Source organism: Pezoporus occidentalis, unplaced genomic scaffold (assembly GCF_034315485.1).
Source record: "Pezoporus occidentalis ecotype Australia unplaced genomic scaffold, CSIRO_AGI_Poc_V1 ctg447, whole genome shotgun sequence".
In the NCBI taxonomy this organism is placed as follows: Eukaryota; Metazoa; Chordata; class Aves; order Psittaciformes; family Psittacidae; genus Pezoporus; species Pezoporus occidentalis.
Window position 1 is genome coordinate 26,525 of NW_026915777.1, and position 16,737 is coordinate 43,261.

A 16,737-nucleotide genomic window follows, 5' to 3' on the forward strand; every position below is an offset into this window, starting at 1 on the left:
ATGCGGGGTCTTAGTTGGGAAGAAAAAGCAGGTTTTGGTTGTGTTGGGCAAACGGGGTTGATTTTTCCCATGTTTTGGGTGAATCCTGACTTGAATTGGGAACTAAAAGGGAAAATTTAAAAGTCACAGGATCATGGAGTGGTTTGCAATGAAGGGAACTGAAAGCTCCTCCATTCCCAACCCCTGCCACGGGCAGGGACCCCTTCCATAGAGCAGCTTGCTCCAAGCCCCTGTGTCCAACCTGGCCTTGAGCACTGCCAGGGATGGGGCAGCCACAGCTTCTCTGGGCACCCTGTGCCAGCGCCTCAGCACCCTCCCAGGGAAGAGCTTCTGCCTAAGAGCTCAGCTCAGTCTCCCCTCGGGCAGGTTAAAGCCATTCCCCTTGGCCTGGCCCTACATCCCTTGTCCCAAGCCCCTCTCCAGCTTTCCTGCAGCCCCTTCAGGCCCTGGAGCTGCTCTCAGGTCTCCCCTTCAGGAGCCTTATCTTCTCCAGGCTGCCCCAGCCCGGCTCTCTCAGCCTGTCCAGGTCCCTGTGGATCCCAAACTGGATACCTGAAGCTTGGTAGGATGCAGTGGATATCCTGCTGTATCCAGTGATGTAGTGGGAGAGTGGACACTTGATGGAGGCAGACCTCAATGCCAGGCTCACCCCTGGTGTAACAGCTCTGCTGATAGGTGGGTTTGTCCCTGCAAACCATTCCTAGCTTTGGGATGTCTCCAGTGGGGTCTTGCTGCTGGCTGGGGAACGCATTGAGCTGGAGCACACCCTATGGAGCATCCCTTAGCCCAGAAAGCAACCGTATCCTGGGCTGCATCCAAAGGAGCGTGACCAGCAGGGCGAAGGAGGTGATCCTGCCCCTCTGCTCTGCTCTTGTGAGACCTCACTTGGAGCATTGCGTGCAGTTCTGGGGTCCTCAACACAAAAAGGACATGGAACTGTTGGAACAAGTCCAGAGGAGGCCACGAGGATGCTCAGGGGCTGGAGCAGCTCCTGTATGGAGCCAGGCTGAGAACATTGGGGCTGTTGAGCCTGGAGAAGAGAAGCTGTGTGGAGACCTCAGAGCAGCTTCCAGTGTGTTGAAGGGGGCTGCAGGGATGCTGGGGAGGGACTCTTCATTAGGGACTGCAGTGACAGGACAAGGGGTAACGGGTTCAAACTGAAACAGGGGAAGTTTAGATTGGATCTAAGGAGGAAATTCTTTCCTGTGAGGGTGCTGAGGCACTGGAATGGGTTGCCCAGGGAAGCTGTGAATGCTCCATCCCTGGCAGTGTTCAAGGCCAGGTTGGACAGAGCCTTGGGTGCCATGGTTTAGTGTGAGGTGTCCCTGCCCATGGCAGGGGGTTGGAACTGGATGATCTTAAGGTCCTTTCCAACCCAAACCATTCCATGATTCTATTCCATGATCTGAAGTTCCCAACAAGTCGTTTACTCCTGGGTGTAGCCCCAGGGAGACCTTGCCCTGAGCCCACGGAGCTGGAGCTGAAGTGGGGATGTTTGACAGCTTTCCCTTAGGAACCCTGCTGCTTTGCTGGATCTCTTTGCCACCTCTGTGCACGCGCTGGGTAGGAGCTGCTTTAAATGGGACTCCCTCTGCTTTGCAGCCAATGCAGGGGTGTTTTCCCTTGGCAGTGTGGTCCCTCTGCACCCGCTGATGCTCTCACAGGGGTTTATGCCCCCCCAGCAGCTCATTCAGTGCAGTGTAAGGTGTTAACTTCAGGTTTCAGCCCGGAGCCTCCAGGGAAGGCGAGCTGGGAATTTCTCAGAGGAGAGGTGACAAGAGATGGCCACCGGGAGGGAGGACCCGCACCTGGGATAGCCTCTGGCAGCACCATGGCCTTGGGCCCACCTGCTCTGTCCCCACATCTGGTGTTCAGGTTGTGGTACCCACCTGAGATCCCAGCGGCCCTCAGGGCCGGGGCCACCAGAGGCAGCAATCATAGAATCATGGAATGGTTTGGGTTGGAAAGGACCTCGAGATCATCCTGTTCCAACCCCCCGCCATGGCCAGGGACACCTCACACTAAACCATGGCACCCAAGGCTCTGTCCAACCTGGCCTTGAGCACTGCCAGGGATGGAGCATTCACAGCTTCCCTGGGCAACCCATTCCAGCGCCTCAGCACCCTCACAGGAAAGAATTTCCTCCTTAGATCCAATCTAAACTTCCCCTGTTTCAGTTTGAACCCATCACCCCTTGTCCTGTCACTGCAGTCCCTGATGAAGAGTCCCTCCCCAGCATCCCTGCAGCCCCCTTCAACACACTGGAAGCTGCTCTGAGGTCTCCACACAGCTTCTCTTCTCCAGGCTCAACAGCCCCAATGTTCTCAGCCTGGCTCCATACAGGAGCTGCTCCAGCCCCTGAGCATCCTCGTGGCCTCCTCTGGACTCGTTCCAACAGCTCCATGTCTCCAATGAGGGTTCTAAACCTGAAACTACTGAGGAAAAGGAAGAATCCCCCCAGCGTGCTGCCCTTCCCAGGCTGTTCTCAGGGAAAGCCGTGTTCCCAGTGTCTGCAGTGCCCCTGGAGGAGTCTGGGCCCTGGCCTTCAGCTCGCTGGTGTTTGTCCATGTGCCCAGCTCTCACTCTCCCAATTAGGCAGCTCCAGTCCATATGTTTAATTCAATTGTGGAGGCCCTGCATTAACGGCTGCTGTCACTTGCCATCAGCTGCAGGATGAAGTCCCCTGTGCCCCGGGGCACTTGGGATCTGTCACTGCTTTTTACACTGAAACAAAGCTCATTCCCTTCCCCTTATCAAGTCCTGCACCCAAACACGGCGAGGCATTAACCACACCACCCCAGAGCGGGTTGGGGTGAAGGGACCTTAAAGCCCATCCATTCCCAACCCCTGCCATGGGCAGGGACCCCTTCCATAGAGCAGCTTGCTCCAAGCCCCTGTGTCCAACCTGGCCTTGAGCACTGCCAGGGATGGGGCAGCCACAGCTTCTCTGGGCACCCTGTGCCAGCGCCTCAGCACCCTCCCAGGACAGAGCTTAGGGAGCAGCTCCGTGTGGATCCCTGGGACCTGTGCCTCCACCGTGCCCACCTCGGCGCGGTGCTTTGGAGGTGCTGTGTGCATGGTTTGTGTCAGCAGCAGCAGTGCCTCGTGCATGGTGAGGGTCCTGGCACTCCCGGTGAAGGGTGACCGGTGTGGAGCTGGTTTCTGTCTATGGGCAATGCCGTGGTAACTGGGGCAGTCCCAGCTCCCCCGTTGGGAGCACGCATCGGTGCCCTGTGGGCTTCCTCACCCCTTTCCGAGCTCAGCTGGAGGAACACCTGGATGCCCATAGGGACCATGGTGTTACCTGCCAGAGAGCTGAGGTGGGGAACGTGGTTTCCAGCTGGGAAGCAGGCTATCTCCATAGAGCCATGGGATCGCTTGGGAGGAAGGGACCCAGGCTGGGTCTCTTCATTCCAACCCAGCATCCCAGCCCAGCGCCTCAGCACCCTCGCAGGGAAGAGCTTCTGCCTAAGAGCTCAGCTCCGTCTCCCCCCGGCTCACTGCAGTGACATTGCCAGCCCTCCCACTGCTCGCTCACTCTGTCTGGATCTGCTGCTGCCTTTCCTAAAGGCCAATTTGCTTCAATGTCCCATTACCTGCAAATTGCCGGGTGGGATCGATAGCGGTGGTGCAGGAGTGCCTGGGGGGACAGCAGGGCCCTGAGCAGGAGATGAGATTGAAGGGTGCTTGGAGACAGAGGCTGGCTGAGAGCCCTGAGTCCTGCCTGGGCCTCGGGCTGGATCACAGCCTGGAGCAGGGCTCCTGGAACAGAGCTGGGGTCTGTGCTTTCTAAACTTGAGCCTCCCTTGGTCCTGAGAGCTGCGGAATCATTCCTGATCCCTGGGCAGGAAAGTGGAGTGGAGCAGTTCTGTCACCATCCATCATCGCTCTGAACCCTGCAATCCCAAGGGAAGGGACCTCAGGGCTCACCTGCTCCAACCTCTCCAGGCACAGCCTGACCCACACTGGATGCCCAGCACCCTGTGCAGCCCCATCTTAACAGGGTCCAGCCCTGGGGAGTCACCACTGCCCTGGGGACATTATTCCAGTGGCTGCTTGTTCCCAGTGGGAATCTCCCAGCAGTAACTTGTGCCCATCACCCCTGGGCTTTCCCATGGGACTCCTTGTCCAAAGGGAGCCTCCATCTTCCCTGCAGCCCCCCTTTACCTCCTGGCACATGGATCAGGTCTCCCTGCGCCTTCTCTTCTCCAGCTGAGCAGTCCCAGCTCTCTCAGCCTTTCCTCACTGCTGCCCAGCCCTGGGAGCATCTTTGAGGCCCTTCTCTGGCCCCTCTCCAGCCCGGCCACAGCTTTGCTGTGCAGCAGGACCCAACCTGAGCCCATGTTCCAGGGGTGCCCTGAGCAGCGCCCAGCACAGTGGCACAAGGGCACCTTCATCCCTGTGGATAACGGGAACCTGTCGGGTTCTTTGTACCTTATTCAACCCAAGGCTCTTTGATTGCACGGATGCACTTGGGGACCGAGGGGAGAGGAGCTGCAGTGCCCTTGTAATGGGAGTTGACAGGCCAGAGCCTGCAGAGCCGTGTCCATCAGTGGCTGTCAGCCCGTGAGCCCTGTCACCCCTGATGGATGCTCCCCAGCCCCTCGCTGTCTGGTTGTCATGGGGAGGAATGAAGAGTTCAGGTGGCCTCGAGCTGCTTCCACAAGTGGTGAGAAACCTGATTCCTGATGAGTGCTTGGGCTGGGAATGGAGGTGGGAGAGTGCAGCCCAAAGAGCCCGTCCTGCTGCAGCCTGGTGGGGCTGGAGCTGAAGAGCTCCAGGAGCATCCAGTGCCACCATTCCCAGCACTGCCCCATGGCACTGAGGCCTCGGCTCCGTGGGGTGTGAACACTCACAGGGAGGGTGCCTCCAGCCCTGCCCTGTAGGAAACAGTGTGCTGTGAGCTCTGGGTGGGGAGGGGAAGTGTCCTTTGGCAGCTCTGGGTGCTGCTGGCTGCAGAGGATTGGGATGTGCCGGGAATGATTGTGTTTGAATTGCCTGCAGCCCAGAGGGGGGATTTGCCTGAACTCCCCGCAGCCCTCAAAGGCACAACCCCATGGATGAACGCCCTTGGGGTTGATTGTGAGGGGAGGCTGGGCTGAGCTCTTAGGCAGAAGCTCTTCCCTGGGAGGGTGCTGAGGCGCTGGCACAGGGTGCCCAGAGAAGCTGTGGCTGCCCCATCCCTGGCAGTGCTCAAGGCCAGGTTGGACACAGGGGCTTGGAGCAAGCTGCTCTATGGAAGGGGTCCCTGCCCATGGCAGGGGTTGGGACTGGATCAGCTTTAAGGTCCCTTCATCCCACCCCATTTGGGATTCTGTGTAGAAGGCCAAATGCTCTAAACTGGAGGGCGGAAACCTGGGGAGCAAATAGGTCCCTTCCAGCCCCTGCCTCTGGTTGTGCTTCATCCTGAAGTCCTATTGAAGTCCTATAGCCTTGGTGGGATGGCTCCTTTCCTTAGGTGCTGAGCTGGTGGTGTCCCAGAAGCAGCAGGATGTGGCTTTGCTTCCCTTAGCCTGAAGAGCGTTGCTAGCATCTTCCATCCTGCAGGCCCAGGGATGTGCTTGGAGCCACGATCCTGCTCCTGCTGTGCTTTTCCTGCTTGGGGACAGCTTCCAGTGCTGATCCACTCCTGTGGGATGAGAACGGATTCCCATGGCGGGCTGGGGATGTGATTCCCACCAAGGGCATGCGCTGGGCAGGTCTTGGTGAGGGCTGTGAGCCCTCCAGTGCCTGCCCCACGTCTGATGGCTTTCAGGATGTGCTGCTCTGGTGGCATTGCAGTGTTCAGTCGTGGTTCCTGGTTCCCCTTCCCTAGCTGGGAATGGCTGAGCTCTGCCTCCCTGCTCCTGCTCTACTCCTCCTTTCTGTCTCATTCCCAACAGCGTGGTGAAGATCCTGCTGGCAGCCAATGCAGATCCAAACCTTGGAGATGACTTCAGCAGCGTCTATGAGACTGCCAAGGAGAAAGGCCTCCACTCTTTGGAAGGTAACGTGGGATGGGCGCAGCCACCTGCCTTTGCTTCCCAGCTCCCCGAGTTCCTGGCTTTAAAGTGGGAATTTGACCTGGATTGGGTGGGTTTAGAGCTTCAGCTTCAGTTTAGAGCAGAGGACCTGATGGCACAGGGTGAGTGTATGAAGGGGAAAGGAAACATGGTGTAGGTGTGTACGAGAAGCACTCCTTCAGCATCCTGGAGATAACCTGCTTCCCTATAGCCAGCACATCCCATGGGGTTGTGGATAGGGATCATCCCATCGACCGCATGCAGCCACTTGCTGGAGGAGGCTCCAGGGCAGGTATCCCCCCCAAGCCTGGCTCCAGCTCTTATAAACTGATAGTGACTCCAGTCCTGCCCAGTTGGGCTGTAGCTGGGTGGTTACCTGGGTGCAGTCAGTGCTGCTGGCTTGGGCAGGCATCGGTGGTGCCTTCCAGCCCTGGGAGTGTTTCCGTGAGGACAGGGAAGTTCCCTGCAGTGACATTTCACCTCAGCAGAATTTCTCCTGGCTGACGGCTCCAGTTCCAGGCTCAGCCCAACGTTATCCCGTTGCTGGGGTGGTGATGCACACCTGGAGCCATGGAAGGGTTTGGGTTGAAGGGACCTCTAAAGGCCTGCGAGTGGCAGGGACACCTTGCACCAGAGCAGCTTGCTCGGAGCCCTGCTCTTTTCTTCAGGGCAGTTGAGATTTGCCAGGCTTTTCCCCCTTTCCAGGATGATGAATGGTCTTACATTTCCTGGGCTCCTGGGTATTGATGGAATCTGGGGGGGAATGTCTGGAAAAGCAGCAGCTGTGTCCTGCAGGGATGCTGCTGGCGCCCAGGCTCCCTGCTCCTGGGCTGGCAGGGACCCAGGCAGGACTCAATGGCTTTAACCTGCCCGAGGGGAGACTGGGATGAGCTCTTAGGCAGAAGCTCTTCCCTGGGAGGGTGCTGAGGCGCTGGCACAGGGTGCCCAGAGAAGCTGTGGCTGCCCCATCCCTGGCAGTGCTCAAGGCCAGGTTGGACACAGGGGCTTGGAGCAAGCTGCTCTATGGAAGGGGTCCCTGCCCGTGGCGGGGGTTGGAGCTGGAGGGGCTTTAAGCTCCCTTCATCCCAAACCATTCCAGGATTCCCTGATTCTGTGATGGTGCCTCTGCAAACCATGGATAGCTCCTGGACAACCTGGGGGGCTTCAGAGTCCGAGGCAGGAGGTCAGCACACAGAGATGTGCTCACTGTGGAGGCAGTGGAGATGGGAGCACGAGGCCCAGCAGTGGCTGAGCAATGTTCAGATGGGTCCTGGGTGGGAGAAGGCAACAGCTGGGGACACCTGAGTGGGGTCAAGTCATAGAATCATCAGGGAATCCTGGAATGGGTTGGGATGAACGGAGCTTAAAGCTGATCCAGCCCCAACCCCTGCCACGGGCAGGGACCCCTTCCATAGAGCAGCTTGCTCCAAGCCCCTGTGTCCAACCTGGCCTTGAGCACTGCCAGGGATGGGGCAGCCACAGCTTCTCTGGGCACCCTGTGCCAGCGCCTCAGCACCCTCCCAGTGACCACACGGTGACATTCCCCATTGGCATCTCCATGCAGAGCTCTGGAACCTCCGACGGAGGTGCCGTGTCTGAAGCCTCTCCCACAGCACAGGGCGAGTTTGGAGGATGAATCCCTTGGGACCGCTTGGCCAGGGTGGTGTTTGCTCTGTAGGAGCTCAGGGCTCTCATCCCTCCCCGTGAGCCATCCGATGTGCTCCACGTGGGGATCGACCCCGCATCCATCACCTCCGTGCGGCACGTCCGAGATGCATGAAGCGGCGTTAAAGCCCGAACAATGGAATGCCAATCCATAACGGGCACAGCCTTTATTTAAGACCAGGGATATCCACCCATAAAGTGAATTGTTTCTGCCTTCCTCCCTCTCTCAGCGTTATATATTTGGGGCTGAAGGAAAGATGAGGCCGCTCAGGCGGGCGCTGCATTAATTCTCGCCTTGACATCTTTTATTAAAAAGAATAAATTCAGTTGCATCTTTAAGGAGCCCACACCCAGCCCTGGTGCTGGGCTCCCTTCCCTCGCTTTTCCCCCTGCTTTTCTGCCTCTCTTCCCCTATTTACATACGTGCTGGATAAATATTTTCCCTTCCGAAGCTCTCCCCAAATATATTAGAGACATTTATATGGCTGGCAGGAAGGGAGGTTGCCAGGCTCGGGGTGATGGATGGCGCCGGAGCCTCCCCCTGACGCCTTATTGAGTTGCTGATGATTATCTCCCTGCCAGACATTTTTTACAGCTGAGGCTGGGCTGTCACCGGGACCATGGGGGGAAACGAACCCCGCAATAATAACGCTTTAATCTCTTTACCGCACTGCTCCCTAGTAGCTGAGATTCATCTTCCCTGACGCACGGAGTTCATTATCCTGCTCCTCCCTGGGTAGGAAATGACGACAAATAAATAAATAGACATCCTTCCCCCCCCCCAGCTCCATCTATCCATCCATCCGTGCTGGGGGAGCGCAGGCAGGAAAGGGAAGGAGCCAGGGAATTCATTCATCGTGCGGGGCTGGGCAGCAGCAGGTACCCTGGCAGCGGGGTTCTCTTCTGAACGTTGTGCAGCCCATGAGCTCAGAGCCAGAGCCCCCCCCATGCGCTGGGTGAACCCCCAGAGTGTGAGCAGCAGCTCAGGGAGGGGATCCTGCCCCTCTGCTGCGGGAAGGGGGACCTGAGAGCAGCTCCAGTGCCTGAAGGGGCTGCAGGAAAGCTGGAGAGGGGCTTGGGACAAGGGCCTGTAGGGCCAGGCCAAGGGGAATGGCTTGAACCTGCCCGAGGGGAGACTGAGCTGAGCTCTTAGGCAGAAGCTCTTCCCTGGGAGGGTGCTGAGGCGCTGGCACAGGGTGCCCAGAGAAGCTGTGGCTGCCCCATCCCTGGCAGTGCTCAAGGCCAGGTTGGACACAGGGCTTGGAGCAAGCTGCTCTATGGAAGGGGTCCCTGGCCGGGGCAGGGGCTGGAGCTGGAGGAGCTTTGAGGTCCCTTCATCCCAACCCATTCCATGGTTCCATGAAAGGGGGACAAACAAAGTAGTCTCCTTAATAACTTGTGTTGGATCCCAACATGATGCTGAAGGTGGGAGAGGCTGTGGTTGGGGCAGTGCTCTCCCACCACCTCCTCCCCTGCCTGGCTCTGTGAAGGGCCCCCTGGCTTGAGGGAACCCATCCTGCCTGCACCTCTGCTGCTGCTGCTCAGCGGGCTGGGGACAGAAGCCTCCAGTGAAACCCAATGGGGTCCTGATGGGCCGCAGCGACTCCCTTTGGGTGCTGCTGAGCCCTCACCCCGCCGTGCTGAGCTTCCTCTGCCCTCCCCACAGTGCTCGTGACGCGGGAGGACGACTTCAGCAACCGCCTCAACATCAGGGCCAACTTCAGGGGCTGCACGGCCCTGCACTACGCCGTGCTGGCCGACGACCGCCCCACCGTCACGCTGCTGCTGGAGGCAGGTGAGTGCCAGCTCCGGGCCCCTCAGAGCTGGGACAAGCCCCCGCTCGCTCCCTGGCAGGGTGAGCTGTGCTTTACCCCTTGCTTTATTCCCTTCATGGTTCCTCTGTTCCCGTTCCCCCCGCAGTGAGTTTCCCTGTGTCCCTGTGGACGCATCCCCCTGGTCTAGCTGCATCTCTGCCGGTTCCCTTCCGCAGCATGGGCTCTGCTCATCTGTCACCTCCTGTACGGACATCGTGGCTGGGAATCGGAGCTCCACGATGCCAGGGGTGGGTCTGCTCCGGCCAAGGCGCCCCGTGGGTGCTGGTCCCCGGGAGCTGGTTGAGGCTCCGGTGCTCTTGGTGCCTTGGCCGTGCAGCTCTGGGGAGAGCTGGTGCACATGAGGCGGTGCAGTCGTTGCTCCTCGCAGCTGTGTCCCAGACCCTCCTCGTGGCTCCAGATCACTGGCAATGGATAAGGTCGCTCCCAACCCAAACCATTCCATGATTCCCATGTACTCAGCACCCTCCCAGGGAAGAGCTTCTGCCTCAGAGCTCAGCTCAGTCTCCCCTCGGGCAGGTTCAAGCCATTCCCCTTGGCCTGGCCCTACAGGCCCTTGTCCCAAGCCCCTCTCCAGGTTCCCTGCAGCCCCTTCAGGCACTGGAGCTGCTCTCAGGTCTCCCCTTCCTTCAGCAGAGGGGCAGGATCCCCTCCCTGAGCTGCTGCTCACGCTCTGGGGGTGCACCCAGCCCACGGGTGGGTTCTGGCTCTGAGCACTCCCTGTGGGTCCTGTTCTTACAGCGTTTATCATCTTCCAGCATCCCTTGGGTTGGAAGAGGCTTGAGGAGGTCTCTGTGTCCAACCCCCTGCTCAGGGCAGGGTCAGAGCTGAGGCCAAACCAGTTGCTCAGGGATTCGGCAGCAGGGGCTGGAGGGTGGCTCAGGATGGTCCCTGGTGGCTCAGGATGGTCCCTGGTGGCTCCGGGTGGTCCCTGGTGGCTCAGGATGGTCCCTGGTGGCTCAGGATGGTCCCTGGTGGCTCAGGATGGTCCCTGGTGGCTCCAGGTGGTCCCTGGTGGCTCAGGATGGTCCCTGGTGGCTCCGGGTGGTCCCTGGTGGCTCAGGATGGTCCCTGGTGGCTCAGGATGGTCCCTGGTGGCTCCAGGTGGTCCCTGGTGGCTCAGGATGGTCCCTGGTGGCTCCAGGTGGTCCCTGGTGGCTCCAGGTGGTCCCTGGTGGCTCAGGATGGTCCCTGGTGGCTCTGGGTGGTCCCTGGTGGCTCAGGATGGTTCCTGGTGGCTCCGGGTGGTCCCTGGTGGCTCAGGATGGTCCCTGGAGGCTCAGGATGGTCCCTGGTGGCTCTGGGTGGTCCCTGGTGGCTCAGGATGGTCCCTGGTGGCTCAGGATGGTCCCTGGTGGCTCCAGGTGGTTCCTGGTGGCTCAGGATGGTCCCTGGTGGCTCCAGGTGGTTCCTGGTGGCTCAGGATGGTCCCTGGTGGCTCAGGATGGTTCCTGGTGGCTCAGGATGGTCCCTGGTGGCTCCAGGTGGTCCCTGGTGGCTCAGGATGGTCCCTGGTGGCTCCGGGTGGTCCCTGGTGGCTCCGGGTGGTCCCTGGTGGCTCAGGATGGTCCCTGGTGGCTCAGGATGGTCCCTGGTGGCTCCGGATGGTCCCTGGTGGCTCAGGATGGTCCCTGGTGGCTCAGGATGGTCCCTGGTGGCTCAGGATGGTCCCTGGTGGCTCAGGATGGTCCCTGGTAGCTCAGGATGGTCCCTGGTGGCTCAGGATGGTCCCTGGTGGCTCCGGGTGGTCCCTGGTGGCTCAGGATGGTCCCTGGTAGCTCAGGATGGTCCCTGGTGGCTCCGGGTGGTCCCTGGTGGCTCCGGGTGGTTCCTGGTGGCTCAGGATGGTCCCTGGTAGCTCAGGATGGTCCCTGGTGGCTCAGGATGGTCCCTGGTGGCTCAGGATGGTCCCTGGTAGCTCAGGATGGTCCCTGGTAGCTCAGGATGGTCCCTGGTGGCTCAGGATGGTTCCTGGTGGCTCAGGATGGTCCCTGGTGGCTGCGGGCAGCCTGCAGCAGCACTGGGCTGTCTGTGAGCCCAACCCCACCAGCAGTGGAGGAGCAGAGGGAGCAGGTCGGAGCTGCCAGGGATGCGCTGCCATGACAACAGCTCCTTCTCCTGCTGCTCCTCAGCACCGTGACCTTGGTGGCTGCGTTTGCTCTTGGCCAGGAGCAGGCTCTGCTCAGTGCGGGTCCACGTCTGCGGGTGCTGTTCCATCGCCTGCCCATGGTGCCCCTTGTTCTGCAGAGCCGGGGCAGGGCAGCTCCCTGCACCCTGTGTCCCTGTCCCTGTGTCCCTCTTGCTGCAGGAGCTCCTTCAGGGGAGCAGGAAGCAGTGACCTGGCTCTGCTTTGACACCCACCAGGGCCTGCATGGAGAGACCCATGGAATCACGGGATGGGTTGGGATGAAGGGAGCTCAAAGCTCCTCCAGCTCCAACCCCTGCCAAAGGCAGGGACCCCTTCCATAGAGCAGCTTGCTCCAAGCCCCTGTGTCCAACCTGGCCTTGAGCACTGCCAGGGATGGGGCAGCCACAGCTTCTCTGGGCACCCTGTGCCAGCGCCTCAGCACCCTCCCAGGGAAGAGCTTCTGCCTAAGAGCTCAGCTCAGTCTCCCCTCGGGCAGGTTCAAGCCATTCCCCTTGGCCTGTCCCTACATCCCTTGTCCCAAGCCCCTCTCCAGCTTTCCTGCAGCCCCTTCGGGCACTGGAGCTGCTCTCAGGTCTCCCCTTCAGGAGCCTTCTCTTCTCCAGGCTGCCCCAGCTCAGCTCTCTCAGCCTGGCTCCAGGGCAGAGCTGTTCCAGCCCTCGCAGCAGCTCCATGGCCTCTGGACTACAATGGATCCTGCAAGGACTCCAGGATGATCTTTCACACTGAGGTGGAGACATGGGTGGAATTCCCAGCCCCTGAGCACTGGGACACGCTCCTGGTTTTGCAGGATGATGATTTCCACTTGGAAACACATGCCTAGGGTACCCCCTGTGCTTTATGGGCAGAGGAATTTCCTTGTGCTGTGTGAAGGGGAGACCTTGGAGCAGCTCCCAGTGCCTAAAGGGGCTACAGGAAACCTGGAGAGGGGCTTCTACCACAGTGTGTAGGGATGGCGCAAGGAATAATGGCTTCGGACTGGAGAGGGGGCAGTTAGATGGGATGAGGAGCAGGATGGTGCTGATTCACTGCCCCCTCTCCGTGCTGTAGCCCCAGTCCCCGCTGCGACGTGGGTCACAATGGCTGCCTTGTGCTCAGCCCTGCTTTCCCTGACATCCAAGTGAGTTCCCGGGAGCTGAGACAAAGAGCTCCCTGTGAGCCCAGCACCAGGGCACCACGGGCTCAGCACCAGCGCTGGCACGCGCACACTGCCCTCTCTGTTGGGTCCGTGCCCTGGAGTGCCCGTGCAGCTGGGGGAATGAGCTGCAGCTCCGGCGCTGATGGAGTCCCTGCAGGGAGAGGCGCCAGGGAACTTCCCTGCCGGGATGGGGTAACAGAGCATCCCGTACCGCCTCGGTGCTTGCCATCCCTTCCCTGCCTTGCCTTCTCCTTCCCTTCCCTTCCCTTCCCAGGCTGCTGCCCACTCCCGTTGCATGGCCCGCCTGTGCCAGTCACATCCCAGTGACAGGGACTGTTCCCTCTTCCCACTCCTGTGGGATAGCAAAGGCAGATCCATGTGTCCGTGTTGGGGTAATGTGCTCCTATGGGATAACAAAGCCGGATCCGTGTGTCCATGCTGGGGTAATGTGCTCCTATGGGATAACAAAGCCGGATCCGTGTGTCCATGCTGGGGTAATGTGCTCCTATGGGATAACAAAGCTGGATCCGTGTGTCCATGTTGGGGTAATGTGCTCCTATGGGATAACAAAGCTGGATCCGTGTGTCCATGCTGGGGTAATGTGCTCCTATGGGATAACAAAGCCGGATCCGTGTGTCCATGCTGGGGTAATGTGCTCCTATGGGATAACAAAGCCGGATCCGTGTGTCCATGCTGGGGTGATGTGCTCCTGCAGGATAACAAAGCCAGATCCATGTGTCCATGCTGGGGTAATGTGCTCCTATGGGATAACAAAGCTGGATCCGTGTGTCCGTGTGGGGTAATGTGCTCCTATGGGATAACAAAGCTGGATCTGTGTGTCCATGCTGGGGTAATGTGCTCCTATGGGATAACAAAGCCGGATCCGTGTGTCCATGCTGGGGTAATGTGCTCCTATGGGATAACAAAGCCGGATCCGTGTGTCCATGCTGGGGTAATGTGCTCCTGTGGGATAACAAAGCCGGATCCATGTGTCCGTGCTGGGGTAATGTGCTCCTATGGGATAACAAAGCTGGATCCGTGTGTCCATGCTGGGGTAATGTGCTCCTGCAGGATAACAAAGCCAGATCCATGTGTCCATGCTGGGGTAATGTGCTCCTATGGGATAACAAAGCTGGATCCATGTGTCCGTGTTGGGGTAATGTGCTCCTATGGGATAACAAAGCTGGATCCGTGTGTCCATGCTGGGGTAATGTGCTCCTATGGGATAACAAAGCCGGATCCCTGTGTCCATGCTGGGGTGATGTGCTCCTATGGGATAACAAAGCTGGATCCGTGTGTCCATGCTGGGGTAATGTGCTCCTATGGGATAACAAAGCTGGATCCGTGTGTCCATGCTGGGGTAATGTGCTCCTATGGGATAACAAAGCTGGATCCGTGTGTCCATGCTGGGGTAATGTGCTCCTATGGGATAACAAAGCTGGATCCGTGTGTCCATGTTGGGGTGATGTGCTCCTATGGGATAACAAAGCTGGATCCATGTGTCCATGCTGGGGTAATGTGCTCCTATGGGATAACAAAGCCGGATCCGTGTGTCCATGCTGGGCTAATGTGCTCCTATGGGATAACAAAGCCAGATCCGTGTGTCCATGCTGGGGTGATGTGCTCCTATGGGATAACAAAGCTGGATCCGTGTGTCCATGCTGGGGTAATGTGCTCCTATGGGATAACAAAGCTGGATCCCTGTGTCCATGCTGGGGTAATGTGCTCCTATGGGATAACAAAACTGGATCCATGTGTCCATGTTGGGGTGATGTGCTCCTATGGGATAACAAAGCTGGATCCGTGTGTCCATGTTGGGGTGATGTGCTCCTATGGGATAACAAAGCTGGATCCGTGTGTCCATGCTGGGGTGATGTGCTCCTATGGGATAACAAAGCTGGATCCGTGTGTCCATGCTGGGGTGATGTGCTCCTATGGGATAACAAAGCCAGATCCATGTGTCCATGCTGGGGTAATGTGCTCCTATGGGATAACAAAGCCGGATCCGTGTGTCCATGCTGGGGTGATGTGCTCCTATGGGATAACAAAGCCGGATCCGTGTGTCCATGCTGGGGTAATGTGCTCCTGTGGGATAACAAAGCTGGGTCCATGTGTCCATGCTGGGGTGATGTGCTCCTATGGGATAACAAAGCTGGATCCGTGTGTCCATGCTGGGGTAATGTGCTCCTGTGGGATAACAAAGCTGGGTCCATGTGTCCATGCTGGGGTGATGTGCTCCTATGGGATAACAAATCTGGATCCATGTGTCCATGCTGGGGTGATGTGCTCCTATGGGATAACAAAGCTGGATCCGTGTGTCCATGCTGGGGTAATGTGCTCCTGTGGGATAACAAAGCTGGGTCCATGTGTCCATGCTGGGGTGATGTGCTCCTATGGGATAACAAAGCCGGATCCCTGTGCCACGACAATGAGTGCTGAATCCAGGGCTGCAGGTCCGGAGGAGGAGGTCGAACACCTCCGCCCATGGCCCTGCCCGGGGCCCTTTGTGCGCACAATGTCCCCGTGCTGTCCCGCTGAGCGCAGCGGGATGCTCCGGTGGCTGACATGGAACGGGCTCCCTCCTTTACCCATCCCTCCACCTGCCTTTTACCAAGCGTCCCCTTTCCTCTGCCCTTACACTTCCTCTGCTCCGTGCCCTGCCCTCGGGGCCGCAGCCATTAACGCTGCTCCGGCCACCCCCCCCCCATCCTGCAGCACTGGGGGTTTCCTATGGGACCCCCCCCCCTTCACCCCATAGCCCTGGGCCTTTGTGGCCATTCAGGGCCTGGCTTGACCCCTGCGGGACCTTGTGGCCTGTGGCCAGCATGTGTGTGCCCAGCAGAGCTTGTCCGCCCGCGCTGGTGGCGGGGCCGGTTCACAGCCCCTGACCCGGGCTGACACCGTGGGCGCTGGGGGCATCCTGCAGCCGTGGGGCTGCCCCGGTCGCTGCTGGGGGCAGGATCGATGCGCAGGGCTTTGTGTGGGGCGCGGGGAGGGCGGCAGCAGGTTCCCCACGGGAGGATCCACGGTGGAAAGGGGGCTTTCATTATCCCGGTGTTTGAATGCGCTGCATAAGGAGGGGAGACGGAGAGGAGCTCTGAGGCAGAAGCTCTTCCCTGGGAGGGTGCTGAGGCGCTGGCACAGGGTGCCCAGAGAAGCTGTGGCTGCCCCATCCCTGGCAGTGCTCAAGGCCAGGTTGGACACAGGGGCTTGGAGCAAGCTGCTCTATGGAAGGGGTCCCTGCCCGTGCCTTTAGATGAGCTTTGAGGTCCCTCCCATCCCAACCCATCCCATGACTCCGTGGCTCTGTGAGCTTTGGGATGCTCAAGCCCACGTGCCTCGTCCCTCCTGTAGAACGTGAGCTCCAGTTAGAGGCAGGGAAGCAGCAATGAGCAGACATCTGTGGGCACGTTTTAGCTGCAGCTGCAGGAGCGCAACGTCTGGATTCCCTTTGCCAGGAAATTCGACGCATCCATTTGTTCCCCTCCCTGCTCCTGGGTAACTGCAGGTGCTGTGGGGAGGGTGGCTGGGGGTAACAGCACACGGGGTGGTGTTTGCATCAGCAAGCGCTGGTGGGATGCTCTGGAATAACCAGGTTGGAATTGCAGCGGGGTTTGGGTCCTGCATCCCGCATGGAGCAGGGCCCAGGTCGTAGATGGGCCGCTGGAAGTGTTCCCACGTGAGCTGGGTCCCGTCAGATCCCGGTTTATGGATCCTGGAAGCTCCCTTGGCAGCTTTCCCAGCTCACCTTGATCTCTGCTGGCTGTGCCTTGCCCCAGGCAGAGCTGCTGGGGCAGGTCCTGCAGTGCCAGCCCGTGGGGCAGAGCAGCAGGAACCAGGGCACCCCCACAGCCAAGGGGGTGCTCAGTAAACCCATCGCCCCTGTGCAGCAGTCACTGCAGGGTGGATGCTGGCTTTCCAAGGGAGAAGTGGAGCAGGTTTACACCTTCAGAC

The 16,737-nt window shown here is 59.3% G+C and overlaps 1 protein-coding gene across 1 annotated transcript in view; it reads left to right on the forward strand.

The window, feature by feature from the left end:
• CLPB (ClpB family mitochondrial disaggregase) overlaps positions 1 to 16,737 on the forward strand; it is a 55,835-nt gene that overhangs the window by 11,725 nt on the left and 27,373 nt on the right. The window contains exons 4-5 of the mRNA XM_062635057.1: positions 5,883 to 5,986; positions 9,334 to 9,462. Of these exons, the coding sequence (XP_062491041.1) occupies positions 5,883 to 5,986; positions 9,334 to 9,462 (233 nt within the window). The remainder of the gene's footprint in view (positions 1 to 5,882; positions 5,987 to 9,333; positions 9,463 to 16,737) is intronic.